Raw genomic sequence first — 17,594 nt, 5'->3', positions numbered from 1 at the left:
TTTTAAAAAAATGAAAATATTTTTAGGAAGAGTGTTGAGCTTCCTGAGCTCTTTTCTTCTCCAGGGAAATTTAATTTCATTTAGAGGAAACATAACCATGCCGTTTGAAAGTAGCACGAGGGGTTTTCTGCACTGTCAGAATTTTCTTTGGAACAGAAAAATTGTCCTGATGTTACCAAACAAACAGAAAATCTTACAGATAGAGTCCACCAAGCAACAAAAGGGAAAGAAGTTAAAGGGTCTTATCAGTGTAAATGGCCTTTGGGCTGAAGTTATTGTCTGTATCTTTCAATCTCTTTCTGAAAGTACTGGAAGCTCCTTGTGTTATCCATGAAACCTTCCCCCAAAGTGACTCATTGCCCCTTCCCAGCTTCCATCACCATCAAGTCCATTGGAAATTTAGGATTGGTAATCCTGATGTGGAAATACAGTCTGGAATTTAGAGATTAAATCCTGATTTAAGCAAAATAACTCTTCTCGAAGAAAAGCTGGATGTTGAAAGCAGAAAGTTGGGCTATCAACATAAAATAATGTAAAATAACATAATAACCATTCCCAGAATGGTTTGGGTTGGAAGGGACCTTAAAGCTCATCGCATTCCACCCCCCGCCATGGGCAGGGACATCTTCTACTATCCCCGTGTCCAACTGTCCCTGGACACTTGCAGGTATAAACACGTTAATCTACATCTCTCAGCTAGGAAAGAATCTGCAATCCTAGGAATTTCCCTAAGAATTTGCAGGTTTTGTTGGGCTGTGGGATAAAAGACCTGGATTGGTAACTGTCTTAATTAATTTACAGGAAAAAAACACTGCCATAAGAAGCTTTCCCACTATCCAACATTTTTATTAACCAGGTTAAAAACGATGAATTTTTAATTCCTCTTCTGTTTCTCCCACAGGCATGTCATGGGCAGGTTTCCTGACTATCCCCCTGAGAAGACAGGTGGTTCCAAGGCTATTTTTATTGAAAAACATCCAGAGGAGGTACTGTCCCTCTTTTAATGAAAAAAAAAAAACCATGGTGTTGGAGAAGGATTTGGCACAAAACGTGTCTGTTTGTTTAAGTGGCAATTTTGCTAACAGTGGCTCCAGTTCTCCAAAACCTTTATCCTTAAAAGTTTTTTGTTGCAAGTGATAGAATGGGGTTTTTTTTCCAAGGTGTTTCCAATCAGGTACCAAAGTCTGTTCCCTTTCAGGCTGTGCAGCCACTTAATCACGACTGAAGGTGCTCAGGTGATGGAAAAGAAGCAGAGGGACAACAGCAGAGAAGAGTTTCTTATGCAGGCAGGGCTAGACCTTTATTTACTGCCAAGGCTCATTAAGCAAATTTAACATCCCAGCGAAGGAAGTATCTCAGTTTATCTTGTGTGTTGTAGTGAACTCGGTTGTTTTTCCTGGTAAATCCCTCTCCTGATTTCTCTGGCTAATGGAAGTGGCTGATAATCTCTTCCTCTGATCATCTGAGTGTCATGCAGGGAAAGTGATTAAGCCCAGCTGAAGGCAGTGCTCGGCACTTGGAGCCTTTTCCACCCATCCCGATGAGCCAGGCAGGGTAATGTGCCTGTTGGGGAAAAACAGGAAGCAGGATTTGGCCACTGAGTGAACCAGTGTGCTGGGCTAGGAAAACTAAGAGGTCAAAACCCAAATTCTGTGGTCCTGAAAGCACCACCCCTAAGACTATTGCAAGATTTTTCTGCAACTGGTGCTCTGACACAGGTAAATAAAATACTTTTTATTTATACAAAAGAGGATTTTTATAGAACCACAGAATGGTTTGGCTTGGAAGGGACCTAAAAATCATCTCATTGCAGCCACCCTGACACCTTCCACCAGCCCAGGTTGCTCAGAGCCCCATCCAGCCTGGCCTTGAATGCTTCCAGGGATGGGAAACTTTGGATCCAGTCCTCCCTGGGATCACAGGAAGGAGTGGGGCACACAGCAGTCTCTGTGTGGTTTGGGGGGATGTAAGGACAGGCTAAGCCCAGCATAACCATCAGCTGACTTTGCTAAAACTGCAGGAAAGCTGCTGCAAACAGCTCCCTGTGCCCCACTAAAACTGAGTTTGGGACAAGCTCCTGGTTTTAAGCCAAGTTCAGGGGCTGAACCTTGCTAGGCTTTGCTCCCAGGTCTCTCTGCAATTCAGGCAGACAGAGGGAAGGAGACCCTCAGTGAAGTTTTCAGCCTCTAAAGCAGAAACTCATGCCAGAGTCCAGAAGGCTTCGTTGGCTGCTGGGAGGAGACAGGAGCCACCCAGCAAAGTCGGGCTTGTTGTTGGAGAAGGGTTTGGGGAATGGGATGCTAAATAGACCTGCTGCCATCAAAGATTAACACAGCCCGGGAAGAAAACACTACCAGGAATTATTTATGGAGGTAGATTCTGGAGAAATGGATTTAACCTTCCTGTCATGGTCCCACCTTTCAATCCCCACCTTCAGCTGTTTTGTTGCCTTTCCTAAGCATCTGCTTTTTCTTTGCATGGAAAAAAAAGGAAGCCAAAAGTCTGGAGAGGTTGTTTTACTGCTTGTTTTCCCTGCACCGTGGTAAAAAAACCTTCCTCTATTTTCCTAACAAATTTTCACTAGCAATTATCTGATTTTCACCAATTTGGGGGCCTGGTTTTTCCTCCCTTTTTAGCCAGCAAAATGTGTGTCACAGCCTTCAGAGATCTCCACGATGCAGTTGGCCAGAGAAAGTTCAGTGCAATCGTAATTTTATCTGAATGTCAGACAAGTAAAACACTTTTTTGTTCCACTGAGTCAGCTGCATATTAAAAAATCCCTGGGGCCACTGGATTTGTTCCACACACTGGTCTATTGGGCAACATAGGGAAGGGAATCTTGGCCCCATGGAAGCTGATGGGAGTTTTGTCCTTGACTCCAGGAGGGACAGGAGGTCACCTCTTGTCCATATGAGCTCCTGTGCAGGGGTTGGTTACTCCCAAGTCAAACCCCATGAAAAATCAAGACTGGACTGTATTTAAAAAGTGAGCATTTTATAAGGCTTCGGTAAAGACACTTTGGGGAAAATAAAATACAAATTAATCACTTCACGAACCATTGCTACATTATTATGCATTCTATATTTCTTGATCCTTTGACAACCCTGACCTTACTTGACTTTGTAATGTAAAGCTGGCCTTCTGCACAAACTGCTTCCATGACATTTTACAAATACCTTCCCAAAAGATGTGCCAGAGACATCCCAATGCAGAGCACTTGGTGCTTCAGTCAGAAAAATAAGTGCTGTCCCTTGACTGAAAAGCAGCTTTTCTGTACTTTACTTACTCTTCAAGACAAATTTAACATTCCAGGACATCGGTGTAATCTCCCTGCATCTGTTCCAGATTTCTATCCCTAATGGTTTTTTACGTTTTGCTCCACGGATAATCATCAGATGTGACAATTTTTAGCTTTGCCCTTATCCTGCTGCCAACAAAATTACAATCTTTTCCTGTAGTTCATTAAGTCTCATCACCATGAAAATAAGCCAAGAGAGTTGCCATTTCACAGGCACTTCCCCCTCTCCCAGCTCCCCCTCATTTCCAATATTAAATAACATTCCAAAATAAAAAAAAAAAAGAGAAAGGTGTCAGAGAAGGACTAAAAGCCTTAAAATATTTTGAATATTTCAAGTTAATCATGCAGGAGGATGGAAACTGTACTTGGCCTCTTAAATTACACAATTAAAATATTCACCTACAGAGAGCAATCCGCCTTCCTCAAAAAAAAAAAATCCTCCATAAAGAAGAAATATTTCCAAGATTCCGTCAAAACTTCTTTCTGTAGAGTTAATATTCCAAGAGAGAAACTTTTCCCTGCAGGAACACGGGGCTGTGCCAGGCTCCAAGGCTGCTCTCACCTGCCACAGCTGGAGCTCCAGCATTCCCAAACTCACTCTAGCCCTGCTTTGCTTTTATGCCCAAAACTCTAAAAGACAAGAGCTTCAAGTAAGGTCTTCTTTCAAGGAATAAGGGAAGGGTTTATTCCTGAGGAAGAACATTTACCTCGAGTGTCATTTTACCTGGGCCAACACCAAATTTCCTGTGTCTCGGGATGGCAGAACAAGTGAGTACTGCTGGCAGCTGCAGGTTTTCTTATGCTTGGCTCGTATAAACCAGCATTAGACATTTCCATTCATAGGCTACACTCTGGTTTAGTGCCCAGTTCTTTCCCCTCACTCCTTCCAAAAAAAAGGAGATTTGCACTGCAAGATTTTAGAAATGTGGTTGAACTGACATAGGAATACAAAAGCAAATTTAACTTTTATGGAGCATCAGTTCTGAAGGAAAATGTCTTTTCAGCCACTGAAGAAAATGTTACTGGAGAAGAATCATCACTGGCACAATAGGAGTCTTAGGAAAGACTGGGAAAAAATAAGAAGAGGCTAAAAATTCATCACCTACTGAAACACCTCTCTTCCACAGTATTAAGAGTTTGCTAACTACTTTCTGCATCATTTCGAAAATAGACAACCTAGCAAAGAAAAGGAGTCCAGAACAACTTAGGAAAACATTTACTTCTCTTTCCACCATGAAGTTTTCTCCAGAGGAAAAAAACAACAACAACAACAAAAAAAACCCCTCCAAAAAACTACAGTAAAATGTGGATGAATTACCCACTAATCTCAAACTAACCTTTGCTTGCCATTCCTTTTCTTTCCTCCTCTTTTGTCAGATTGTTCAGGCATCTCCTTGCAGCTGGAGGGGAAGTGGTTCTGTATAAAAGAGCAGAAGCTACTCAAGGTTAGCAGCTTCCCCCCAGCCCTCTGCCACAAGGAGCTGCTTGGGGCAGAGGTGGCAGCAGAGCTGGAGGAGCAGCAAGGCCAGGCAGAGGGACAAGGACACTGCTCAGCGCCATCACAGCAGGTTCATGAGAACAGGAGCTCTGCCTTCACCCCTGCCAGTGTCATTCATCTGTGCAAAAACATGAAAGCAAATCACTGCACTCGGGGTGTGGATGCAGTTGAAGTCCTGCCTGCAGGAGGCAGAGGCACCGCTGCATTCTGGAACCCTTTGTCACTCCCGTGTGTGTTTACAGGTGCCCTGCTGGATAAAGCCACCCTGAGGTGCTGGGGGTGGCTCTGGTTACCCTTTGCAGGCAGAGCAGAGCTGGGGGTGACAGGGTTGGGTTTCTGGCTGCGGAGGAACAGCACAGTAAAGGATACACTCGGAGTAGCTCTGTTGGTTTTGGATACAACAGGCCTGCTGGGACACTAAAAACCTATTTTGAGCTCCAGTCAATCTGTTAATCTATCCCAGGGAATGAAATGCTTCGCTGCTTATCACTGCAAGATGTGACTGAGTGGTGCTCGGGGTTTGAATTACCATATTTAATTAAATGTAAGGTACTGAAATGCTTGGGGAGAGGCACTAATGAAACTGCCCTGGCTGCAGAGCACAGCCCTTGTCATTGTCCCCTTCCAGCATCCAGTGTTCAGTCCATCAAAAGGTATACTTGAGAAAACAAATATTTTCCCTGTTACAGGAAACACATCTTACAGCTGGAAGTATTTTATTTTCTGCTCTTTCACAGTACTGCCAGTATTAGTGGTCCATTAATAAACTTCAATGGATTTTCTGATTTAGGCTCATTAATGAATGATCTTAGAATTCCTCTCAGGAACAAGAAAGCTGCGTAGAAACAAGAGAAGCAGCAAATTTTCACCCTCTGCCTTTTTCAGATAATAAAGTATAAATGGCCAGGAACTAAAGATATGGGAATTGATGGAGCTGTAGCCAGTTATCAGCTGCTACTTGCTTGCAGGGATAAAGATGCTGAGCTATCCTTGTGTATCTGTCAGGGTTTGTCACAATATCTCTACCCAATCTCCCTTGCCCACTAGAACAAGTTCAGTCTTTAGCCATATATTGAAATTAGACACACCTCGGGGCAGCCTCTCAAAATCCATCCCTATAAAAATCAATCTGCCTTACAAACACCAGGACAAATTCATAATCTGGCTCTGAGTCCAGAGGGAACTTCGAGCTGTGTGTCATTGGAATGTTCTGCTTATGGATGGCTTCAGGAACTGGTCTTACACTCCATAAAAGCCCTCACGATTTGGGACAGAGAAATCAGCTTTTCCCTAATGATAAATTGGGATAGTCAGCACCTGTGCTGGAGTTTGCAGGGGTGGGGGGGGAGGGGAGTGCCCTCAGCACAAAAAGGCTTCTCTGGGATGGTCTGGGATTCAGAGAGTGCAGCCTGTTGGATATTGTTGTGTTTCCCCAGTCACATTCCTCCCTGCCTCTTTCAGGTCGCCGAAGAGTTGGCTGCCAAAAAGGAGGCAGAGAAACAAGAAAAGGAGAAGGATGAAGACCAGGAACAGCCCAAAGTGAAAAAGCCAGAAAAAGCTGCTGGAAAGCAAGTAAGGCACTGAAAGCAGGTTGTGAAGTCAGAGGCAAAGCTCAAGTGTGGGCAGAGGCTTTTAAGTGACATTAAATTGGTCAGCAAAGCTCCAGCTCGGGTCCAGGAGACAAAGAACTGCCTGAGGGTTCGTCCCCCTCAGCCTCTCCATGACCTCAACGATTCTGGGGAACTTTTTACCTCTCATGTTTTAGGAATGGCCACAAGTGAGCTCAGTGGGAAGAGCTGATAGAGGTGCAGACTGCCAGGGACATAAATGAGGGCAAAAATACACTTCAGGGCTTTGAGATCATCAAGGACAGTCAGACAGGTAACAAAGTGGTAACCAAGCATTCCCACTTTTAATGTGGGTACAGAGAAATTAATTACTGCCACCCCTTGCAGAATTACTAAGAGCCTTAGTCTCACTCAGATACCCACCTCAGAGCCTGTGTGGATTTCAAACTAATTTTTGAACCACATCAGCCAGTATTTCATAAACCTGTACATAAAGCCGTGCATTCTCAGCCCATGTTCTCAGAGCAGGAACTATTTTTGTTTCAAATGTCTGTGGACAGCACTTAATGTACAATATACCCCCTGAAATCTTTGAGATAAAGGGCTGCTTTCACAGAAGATACACTTCCAAATTATTTCAGGAGCAACTTCACAGAGCAAAACCCCTGTGAAACAGAGCAGTGACCAAAGCGCATCTCCAAAAGCAAGCTGTGCAACAAAAATTGTCAGCTTTTGCTGAAGCAGCAGCTTTTGTTCCTCATTTACTTCACAGTATAAACAAAAGTTGAAACAATATATATATATTTAATAAGGGTCATTAATCTCTCCCTAAATATGTGGAGGAGAAGAGTGAGCTTTCTAGGGCAAAGCTTACTCTTTACTGCAAGTTTTACACAAATTAATTTGAAAGCCTAACCCTAGAACAAATATATTTCAAAAAATGATGCTTTGCTTGGACAACATCCATTAATCTGGCCAAAGCTCTCAGAACATCTAGCCAGGAACCTAAATTACATGAATTTAGGAAGCATCAGTCACTTTAATTGGAAGGTAGATACCTAAATGTTAACTTGTAAATGAGCATCTTGAAAACACTATCTGAGGGTTTGAGGTGGCGTGGTTTTTTTTTTCTCCCTTTTTAAATGAAAATACACAGCAGGCTGAAGGAGCATATAGATAAAAGTTTTTCAAGCCTGATTGCTTAACTTTGCTAACTAGGAAGGGTTGTGGCTGTTCCTGTGTAAACGGGAGAGGTTTATAAGTTCTGGTCACTCAAGTCAGTCACTTGTTACTGTGACCAGTTTGTTGGGTGACACTGTCACAGCACTGATGGAGCTCCTGAAATCGGATGGCACTTCACCCATCTGCTTAAAAACCTGACTGTCACAGGATAAAATATGATTCCTTCCTGGGTTTGCACATTTCTGAAGATAAGAACCAACAACAGCAAAATGTGTCTGTCCCCTCACAGCCTCTGCAAGGCTGTTTTGAGTTGGGGTGAAATTACAGCATGGAGCTCTGGGGTTTTATAACTTCATGTCATTCCCATCTCCTCAGCCATCACAAGTCCTGTCAAGTAAAATTCTGAGCCATTATATCAGGTTCTCTATGGTTCACTGAGAAAGAACAAAGGGAACATTCTCTCCAAGGTTATAGCACTGACAGGGGAAAAAAAAAAAGAGTATCTTAGACCAGTTGAGAAGTATTTGGAAAAGTTATAACAGCAGGACTCTTATTAAAATAAGTATGGGCTATAAGTCATAGGGATGCAGGCAGAAAAAAAGCTCTGCTCCCAACTTCAGCTCTTAAAGAAAACATAAGTTTGATCCCAGAAGGAAATTTAAGTATTTTGGAAAAGCCTGATAGCAATCTTTACAAAGAGTATTTGATATCAAAGTAACTTCACTCTCTTTTCTCTGTGAGGTGCTGATTTGATTTCCCATTAGGCACCTAAGGAAAAAAACAACAACCCATGGCTTCATCCCCACAAAATGCCTCTTTCCAAAAGCAGGAGCAGTCTGGGCTGCCTCACCCAGTGCCCTGCTGGAGCTTGTCTCACTGAACGTGAGCAAGTCTGTGCATCCCTGAATTTCACCCAGAAATGTCAAACAGTGACACACATTCCTGTCCCCAGGGAATACCTCTTAGGAAAATGTCCAGAGGAAACATGCACAGTGGAGCCAATTCTGTTTTCCTTGCTGTCAAATGGGAATCACCTGGTGTGGAGTTGGCTTTGGAAAGCCTCAGAAATAGATTGAGACTCTTATTTCCACATTGCTGCTTAAATTCAAACATATATTGCTGGCTCAAGGGGGCTTAACACATTTCAAACAGAACAAGCATGGACTTAATCCACTGAAAACCAAAAAATATATTAATTGGTTTCAAAGGAAAAGCTCTTTTTATTATGTTGACTCTTAGGCTGTTAATTGAGGCAAGAGAAAACAGAACTGCAACTGTCCTTCAGACACAAGAGAGTGGGTGTGATTAAAATCAATTAAATTGACACAATGATATCACTGACATCAGTGTATAAAATCACTGAAGCAAATAACTAAAACAATTCATTGCCTTATTTATAACAATAAAATGTTGATGTGTCCTGTGGTATTGAGAGGCTAAAAATGAATAACCCATTTTTAGGCTGGTTTAGGGGGAATTTGTCAGGTTTTTCAACAGTTGACACATTTCCTCTGAAAACATCATGGTTTAATCATTTTCTATAAAATACCATGGAAAAATTGTAAAAGAAGGATTCTGCCTACTGCAAATGATCCAAGGAGGAACCTCAAAGTGCCACATCCTGTGAAACTGAGGATACATTGAGCTCAAATCCTCCAATTTTTTGTTATACTTTGCCAAAACAGTTCTTGATGTTCAGTCAAGAACCTCCTGAGTCTCTTTCAAATGCATCTGTAGGGTAGAAGTGATAAATGTATTTAGATTTTTCCTGTCCTTCTGGGCCCAAACTGTAATAACTGTAATAATACTTTAATTAAAACCAGAAATTTGGTAACTCACTTCATGGGGCTGCACCTGCAGGTAGCAGATATGCCCCTAATTCCAGAGTTTATTTAAGGGGATGTTTAGTTTTAATCATTCCAGGAGCTGCACTTTATATCTTGCTGATAACAAGTGGTTTGCAGGTTATTTAGAACAATCCTGATCCACCTTGTGCTGTCTTATATAAATGTATAAATCCACATTCACCTCCTCCCCAAAGAGTGATTCAATCTCCCTTTATCAACTGTTACCTTATTCATATCTTGAGACTTATGACTGATTCAAGATGAAGAAAGTTTGATCATTTTCTGGGAGGTGTTTCCCTCAGAAATACTGGTTCAGTAAAATTAAACTGTTTCAGGAATATGGCAATAGCAGCAAAAGTAATTAAAAAAATGGCTTTTAGGTTAAATTCCATTTAAATGTTGCAACTCTCCTACCTAAATTACATTTTTTCAAACAAGCTGGAGTTTAATTCTTGTTTAATTTTGTGACTTCAGCTGATAAAAGGACACCCCTTCTCTCATGGAGCAACCTGGGCTAGTGGAAGGTGTCCCTGCCCATGGCAGGGGGTGGAATTAGATGTTTCATTCCATAATTCTACAAAACAATGCTGTCAGCAATTCCTCTCTTCACTTTTCCCCCAATCTAGGTGGTGGAATTAGGCTGGAAAATGGGTCCAAGCAATTTCCTTTCGATGCTGGAGGAAGGAAGCGCTCAGTACCAAGGTCAGTAGAAAAAGAGAACAATTCCAGCTGGAATGTTCTCCCAGATCAGCTTCATCACAGTGTCATTCCTATAAGGTCAAGTGGGCAGCTGCCCAAACTATGGAATGTTATAAAAATTAGGATGTTAGATTAAAAAATGGTATTTAGGAAGGGAGTCTCTCAGCACCTCAATTCTTCCAAGGAATCTGTCAAAGCCATCGAGCTAATCATGCAGGAAGGGACATTTCTGTGGGTGAAAGTGAAACTGGAAGCAAAGTGCTTCAATACACATAAAAAAGGCATTTCAGGATTTTCTGAGGGCAACTAGAATGACATCAGACTAGCCAATAATTCAGAAGCACGACATTGTAGATCAGGTTTCAGCATCAATGTTTTCATACTCTTGTAATTCTACCTGTCCTGTCTCCTCCACAAGTGAGAACTCATGGAAAGAGTCCATGGATTCCTTCACAGCATCCACACCTACTTGAATTATTTTTGATTATATGTTTGAATAGGAGGGGCATCTTCTCAAGCAGAGGCAGAAAACTATGAATGCACTTGCTTCATGCAGAGTGTGTGAAACTAAAACATAACCCAGACTTTCAGCAAGAGGCCTGGCTGGTTTTTCACCTGGAGAAAGCACCAAAAAGCAGGGATTTCTTAATAAAAATCATGAAAGGGCATTGTGGTTTTTTTCCAGATCTCTTCTTTCCTCTCCTCTGCTTTTGATACTTGTGTTTATCTCTTCAACACTTGCTTTCAGTGCTCACCCTGGTTCACAAGTGAATTAGGAAATCTTGCACTTGTCTAAAATGGAAAAGGGGGTTGTTTTTGCTGTATCTCTACAAATTCTGTTCTGATACAATGTGGAAAAATATCTTTCCTGCTCTCCACTCTTCAGAGTTAGTGTCTTGCTAAAATTCCTCGTATGAAAAGTCTCCATTATTCCTTCCTGCTGACAAATCACTGGTGTCAAGTTTTCTGCCTGATTTGAGCTGGCTGGAGAGAAAGAAGTGAACAACTTGCTAAATGTGCATCAGTAGTTTGGCCTGACCTCTGGCTTGTAACAATTAGGATTTTTTTTACACATTATAAATCACAGAGCAGCTTTCTGGCTAAAAAGGAGCTTTTCATCCCATCTACTCTCAACTACCACGTCAGAGCCCTGCTGAAGGCAGCAGGAGCTTTAGATAAGGATCAAATCCACCCAAACTTCTTTCCTTAGATGGCCAAGGACAAAATGACACCTGGAACTCAAAACCAGCCATGGCAGGAGTGGGGCTCCTACCCAGCAGGTCCCCAGGGCAGGGAAGGAGCAGCAAAGGGGAGGCAGGAGGGGTTTGCCTTGGAGGAAACATGCTTGGCTGGAACCTCAGCACAGCAGTGACGAATAAAAACACCACAGGGCTCAATAGGTTACTTTTGGAGACCCCCAAATTTCACAACTGTCTCATGTAATAAGTCAGGGGTTTTATGAAGGGATGGGGGATTTGTCACCCAAACCCATCTGAGCACCAGCACTGCCTTTCCCAGCAGGACACCTGTTCTGAGCCCTGCAAACACAGAATTGTTTGGGGTTATCCACACAGTGTGAGTGCCCCTGGGTTCCCATTTCCCGGTTAAACACCCACACATCCCCCGCCCATCCTGCTGGAGCTGACAGCTACTCCCCAGCTCTGAAGGCACAGGAGAAGGAGCCCTTTCCTGCACAGAGCACCACCAGGAACCCTCAGAGTGGAAAAGCTCTCTTGCAGGCTTCAAAGTATACCTGCAGCTCTCATCGGCTCTTAAGAGTCTATTGCTGTGCAGTTAAACTTCAGGTGGGTTGGGTTTTTTTTAATCCTCCTTTTCTCCTAGTGAACCAGGTGTATTTGACACCACACTTATTTTTAGTAAACAGCTGTTAATTCCTCCCTGCAGCACAGTCCCCTGCCTTGTTCCCAAGCACTTTGGGCTTTTCATTGCAAGGCACTCACACAATACTACCTGGGGGTTGTCCAGTATTATTTTGTTTTCAATCTAACTATGGATTCCTTGGTCGTCAGAATTAAATCTACAACAACATCCACCCAGAATACTGCAAGCACTCTCTTGTATTTTTAATCTTAGGCTGCTTTCCTCTCAGTAGCAGAATTATGCAGGAATAAAAAAGTAGGTCTGAGTTTGGACTTTCAAGTGAGAACTCTTTTCCTAATCTTATGTAGAAATAGGTCACTTGCTATCAGCACTTGCACAGAAAAGTGAAGTTCACATTTATTAGTGCAGAAATCTTGAAAGCATGATTGAAGCAACAGAGCTTGGTTAAGAAGCGTTTGTATCAAGAGTAATTCAAAGCCCCTTATAAGTGTGTCTGAAGTTTCCCTAAATGATAGCTGACCAAACATCTTTGTTTTGTCACACCCTTCAACATTTAATTTTAAGAAAGTGTTCCCATCCCATGAAACTGGTGCTTTATACCTTACTTAAATATTTTTAAAAATATAGATCAGTTTTGACAAAAATCTGAACATTTCACTTACAAACTTTTTCACTCTGTGTTTTTAACTCCTCTACCAAGTTAGAGCTGCTGCCTAAACTTCCCTGGAATTCATGACGCCTTTTAGCCTCCTAGAACTGTATCTGGCAGTTTTTATAGTTGCTAAACTACACTTGCCAAGCTCTAAAACCCTTATTTTAAATAATGTTGTTGGAAACAAGCACTTTGTGTGGCATCTCCTTTCACCCTGGAATAGCCAGAGTTTATGTGGGGCAGATGTGAGGCTGAGCCATCAGCTCCCTCTTCCTGGGTTGTATTTTTGCAGTGTGAGGCAGCAATGTGCTATTTTCCCCATTCTGTAGATGACCAGTTGATATTTATGACTTGCTCAGTGTCACCAAGGACATCTGGGTTCAAATACTCCATGTCTTGTGTCCAAATATTCCTTTAAGGTGTGGTGATACTCTGTATTTTTAACCAGCCTTCAGAAGATTCCAATCCTTTTGCCAGGAGGTTCAAAGTGGCCACTTCAAGAGAAGCTTCATGCTTCAAATAAATATATTGCAATTGTTAGTCACAGGCTGTTCTCTGAAATTCTGGGATATTGGAGTTCCCCACTGGCCTGCAGAGCTGGGATGCTGATTTAGGAGTGGTCTGGGCTGCCTTTGGGCCCTGAGCTATCTGTGCATATAAAACAATCCCAAAATAAGCATACACTATTTTAGAAAAGGTGACATAAATTTCACTGCATACACACAGGCACAGAAATAGCTCCTGGAGCTGGCTGACCCTGCCTGTAACAAAATACCAGACTCTGCTGACCAGCCAGTGAAAACATAACATCCTTAGCCTCCTGACCCCCCTTTAAAATTAACTTTGAAACATTTTGTTGATCTATAAAAGAATAACAGAGCATCTAACACCTATGAGTTATTGATCTCTCTACTAAAATTAGGCACCTCTAACTCAGTGGTTAATATAACACTCAGATAACTCATTGCCAGGTAATCTCAGAGTCTGGGGGGACCCTCCTTGGTTTGCCTGCAGTGGGTATTAACCACTAATCAATCTACAAAATGACAACAAACAATTATGAGAAAACAGAATAGAAAAGCTTATGGATCCCTCTATGAAAAATAAATATCCAAAGCCTTGTACTCCTGTGAAAACATAGCACTTGCAACCTGTTGACCCAGTCAGGAAAGTGTTTAAAAATTCACATAACTCCTGTGTAACGTCTCTTTTCCCCAAGGCTGGAATTCCAGGCTGGAGGAGCTACCTCCTAACTTGGGCAAATCAGCTTTTCCTCCTGAAATATTACATGACATCTGTCATGCCCTCTGATGACCCACAAGTAATTTAAAGAAATTAAATGTCTGTGCTTTGGAGTTTCTTCCATCACCAAAATATCCCCTGTTCTTCTCCATCCCCACCATTCTCAGTGGTGAAATTAAGATTACTCACCTGCAAGAACTACTCCCTCTACAAACTCTGTAAAACTACAAATCCTCTGCGTGGAGTTGGGCCCTGAAAAATTGTTGGGGATGGAAAGAGCAGCCAGTCTTGGATTGTCTAAAACTTGGATGTTAAAATCTTTCTGATTTTCTGAAGGCATAGTGCCTTCAGCAGGCAAGGGGTACAGGGGAGAATATCTGTACAAAACAGATTCACAGAGGAGCCAATGTCTTAAAGTGGAAAACTGCCATTTCAAATCATCAGGAAATTGAATTAGCTGGAGATTAGCTGTCATTTAGGAAGATACGATCAGGGTTTGAAAGGCAAGATATGAATTGTCTTCCTTCAAATTAGCTCAAGAAGTGTAGGGAAAAAAGAGGTGTTCCCATTAAAATAAGGCACTTTGCTAATAGCAGAGAACTCAGATATGCACCGAGCTCGTCAGACTTCATTTAGTTTTCTTTCTAAAGAGCAAATTGCAGTTTGCCTCAACAAAAATAATGAGCTGCACCTCAGGATCATTAGGTACTTTATCATAAATAGCTTTTTTTTTTCATCACCAGTTTCACAAATTTGCTGTGACTGGGCGTTCAGTCTCCCTATTACTTCTCCTTTGCACAGCACTTCAAAGCAGAGGGGCTGGATCAGGTGGGTCTTGTCTCTTTTTGGCTTAACTGCCTTTCAATTTCTGCATCAGCTTAAAATTCCCCAAAGTGAAGCCTCTGTGCATCCCTTGGGTGCCAGCTGCAGGTTATTGCTCTGTCACACTCCCTCTCTCCCACTCCCACGTGCTCAGTGCTGGTTTTATTCCTATTCCAGTGCCCCTGTTCCCATATTTCAGCCTCCTGGGAATTATTACTACAAAGGCAAACTACAACCAGGATGCAGCAGTTTTAACTGAGCCATGGGGAGAACTGGGAACTTCATGGTTTGAATTAATCTGCTTCCTTTGGTCCCCAAGCCTGTGTCGTGCCAGCCAAGTGGCACTTGTGGAGAGCACATCCTTCAGGGCAGGAGCCATCCTTGTGCCTTCTTCATGGAAAACATTTAATCCCTGTGCTGTTAAATAGAATAAAATATTGCCAACATCAGGCATGGGACAGGCCTCTTGGAGATTGAGCACACTCCAGGCTTTCAGCTTTACAACTTCCAAATGACAACCTCACTATCCCATTATCCTCCTGAATTCTGATCCCATTTTGCAACCCAGGACAACAGAAGAAATCCCTTAACCTCAGGATTTGCAGATCCTAACACAACAGGGCTCTGAACTTGGCAAGGGTCCCTAGACCCTGCTACTTTCATACAGCTCATAATTTAATAAAAGCTGCCTGCAACTACCCTTTCTTTTGCCTCCGAAGCAGTTGGAGGAACCAATGGCTTCTGTAACTTTTTCCCCTTTTTTCTTTCTTTTGGATAACAGTCTTTTGGGAGAAGAGAGATAACAGATCGGATTTTCTCCAGGATCACGACCCGGAGCTGATCAAAGGAGGGGAACGGGAGGAAGTGGAGGAGGAGATCAGAGTGCAGGTGTGCTCACAATAGCAAGAGGACACTAATCATGTGCATTACCTGGGTATATTTTTCTCCAGCTGTAAGAACTGGCCCTGGCACAGACCTTCCCTCCTTCCAGAGTCCCTACTGCCTGTTCTTTGCCTTCACACTTGTTCAGCTGAACAATTGTCTGGGGTGAGGTGGCAGGACAGAAAACTGAGGAAGATTCCACTGTGTTTGTCTTGGGCAGGTCGATGAAGTGATGCAGGAGAAACTGCTGAAGATCAAAAAGGCCCTGGATGGAGAGATAGGTGCTCAGGGTAAAGCTAAGAAAGGTGAAAAGGTAAGAGCAGCAAGTTGGGAGAATTGAGGGGCAGACTCAATTCCCTGCCCAGGTACAGTGGTGCTCAGTGCAAACCTCAGGTACAAATATCAAAATGTGTACCCTAAACATTCACTGAAACTCAAGTCAGGAACATCTGAAAATCTCTTAACCTGTGGCTGTTTTCAGGGCCTTCTCCATTACCTCTTGTGCTTTCACTTGTATAAATACTGTTTAGGACAAATTGAGCTATTCCAGAGATAAATCACTATAAGATATTTCAGATTTTCACCCTCCTGAAATCCTTGGATGCAGTCAAACAGCAAAATGGAAGCAATCCCTCTCTTTAGAGTGACCAGTTCAGATTAATAGTTTTCCAAGGAAAACAGGGATCTGGAGGCCAGTGAGTTTTCCAGCTGCCGGCTGTTTTCCTCCTGAATAAGGACTGGTTATTATGTTTCAAGACTGTACACACACAAAAAAAAAAAAAAAAAAAAAAAAAAAAAAAAAAAATATATATATATATATATATATATATATATATATATATATATCCCTCTGAATGTTTTGATGTACCCTTTCATTTGTCTGTAACACCACATAGATCACACACAGCCAGGTACTCGTTATGTTACTACATCCTATTGAAGGGTTTGGGAATTTGCAATTAAGCCAAGTTTATTTAGGCATAAAAAATAGGTTCAACTCCCCCCCAAAACACAGCCCATGTCATGTTCACATCTAGTTTTACAGCATTATCATATGAAGAATTCCACAGCTTGTGGTTCTCTAAAATGCCTTACCAAAGCATTTAAATTAGAGATCATGTCAGTGCAAAATAACTCAAAGCTTACACCCCACCACTCAATCAGCAGATCCACTTAAAACCCTCAGGGCAAATAGCCAACCCTAATCTCATGCCGTATTTCATTTCTGTAATACCTTTTAGCATGCAAATACTTGCTGTTGCTTTACTTCCACTCAAATTATCTTTAAAAATGGTCTTTCACCTGACAAACATCCAGGGACAATCTAATAAGAAAAGACTGGGGCAGCTCTGAAAGCTGATCCCAGTTGGATTCCTAAATCTGTTTCATAAATAGGGGGGGCTTAAGATGTACAGGCAAAATATTGCAACAATCTCCCTCAAGTTTTCATGAGCAGAGACATTTAGATCAGCTGGTCAGTGCCCTGCTGCAAAATGTCACCCTGGAATTACAGAGCTTTATGTTAGGGGTTGGGTTGGGTTTTATTTTCCCTCAGTGTAGTGTTTGAATAGCTTAGGGTGGAGGGACATTATTTAACTTTTATTTTCCCAGGTTGTGCCAGTAGCCTGAGAGAATGAGGCAGGAAAAGAAGTACTAATTAGATAATACAAATTCCTTAAAGATTTCATCTAAAAAAACCCTGCCCAAGCCAAAACAGTTCTATTTGAGGAATGGGGAAGGCAATGAAAGATTCAGTGTTAGTCAAAACACATCTTCCCTGTGCAAAGCCATTTAAAATGTCCATTCACCATTGGCAAAGGCTTTTTCCAATTAGTATTTGCATAAATATCTCAGTCATAAACCAAACCAGTGCATACCTGTGCACACAGGCTGCAGATCTGCTTTAGGATTGCCTGGTCTAGATAATAAGAATAATATGAGCTGGAAAGTTTTGGAAATAGCTCATTAATTTATTATTCTGCGAAAAAAATCTCTAGTTTTTCAAGCCACATCTGAGGTCCCATCTGTCTCCCCCTGAGCTATGCAGCATGAAATTACAGGT

At 42.1% G+C, this 17,594-nt stretch overlaps 1 protein-coding gene across 1 annotated transcript in view; it reads left to right on the top strand.

Moving 5' to 3' along the window:
- DRC11 (dynein regulatory complex subunit 11) overlaps positions 1-17,594 on the top strand; it is a 98,598-nt gene that overhangs the window by 49,966 nt on the left and 31,038 nt on the right. The window contains exons 7-11 of the mRNA XM_083864600.1: positions 902-986; positions 6,258-6,368; positions 10,020-10,095; positions 15,432-15,538; positions 15,753-15,845. Of these exons, the coding sequence (XP_083720726.1) occupies positions 902-986; positions 6,258-6,368; positions 10,020-10,095; positions 15,432-15,538; positions 15,753-15,845 (472 nt within the window). The remainder of the gene's footprint in view (positions 1-901; positions 987-6,257; positions 6,369-10,019; positions 10,096-15,431; positions 15,539-15,752; positions 15,846-17,594) is intronic.

The sequence above is a fragment of the Zosterops lateralis genome, assembly GCF_965231275.1.
Source record: "Zosterops lateralis genome assembly, chromosome: 7".
Classification (NCBI taxonomy): Eukaryota; Metazoa; Chordata; class Aves; order Passeriformes; family Zosteropidae; genus Zosterops; species Zosterops lateralis.
Note: the sequence above shows the minus strand (reverse complement) of the source record. Positions and strands in the feature narration are given on the sequence as shown.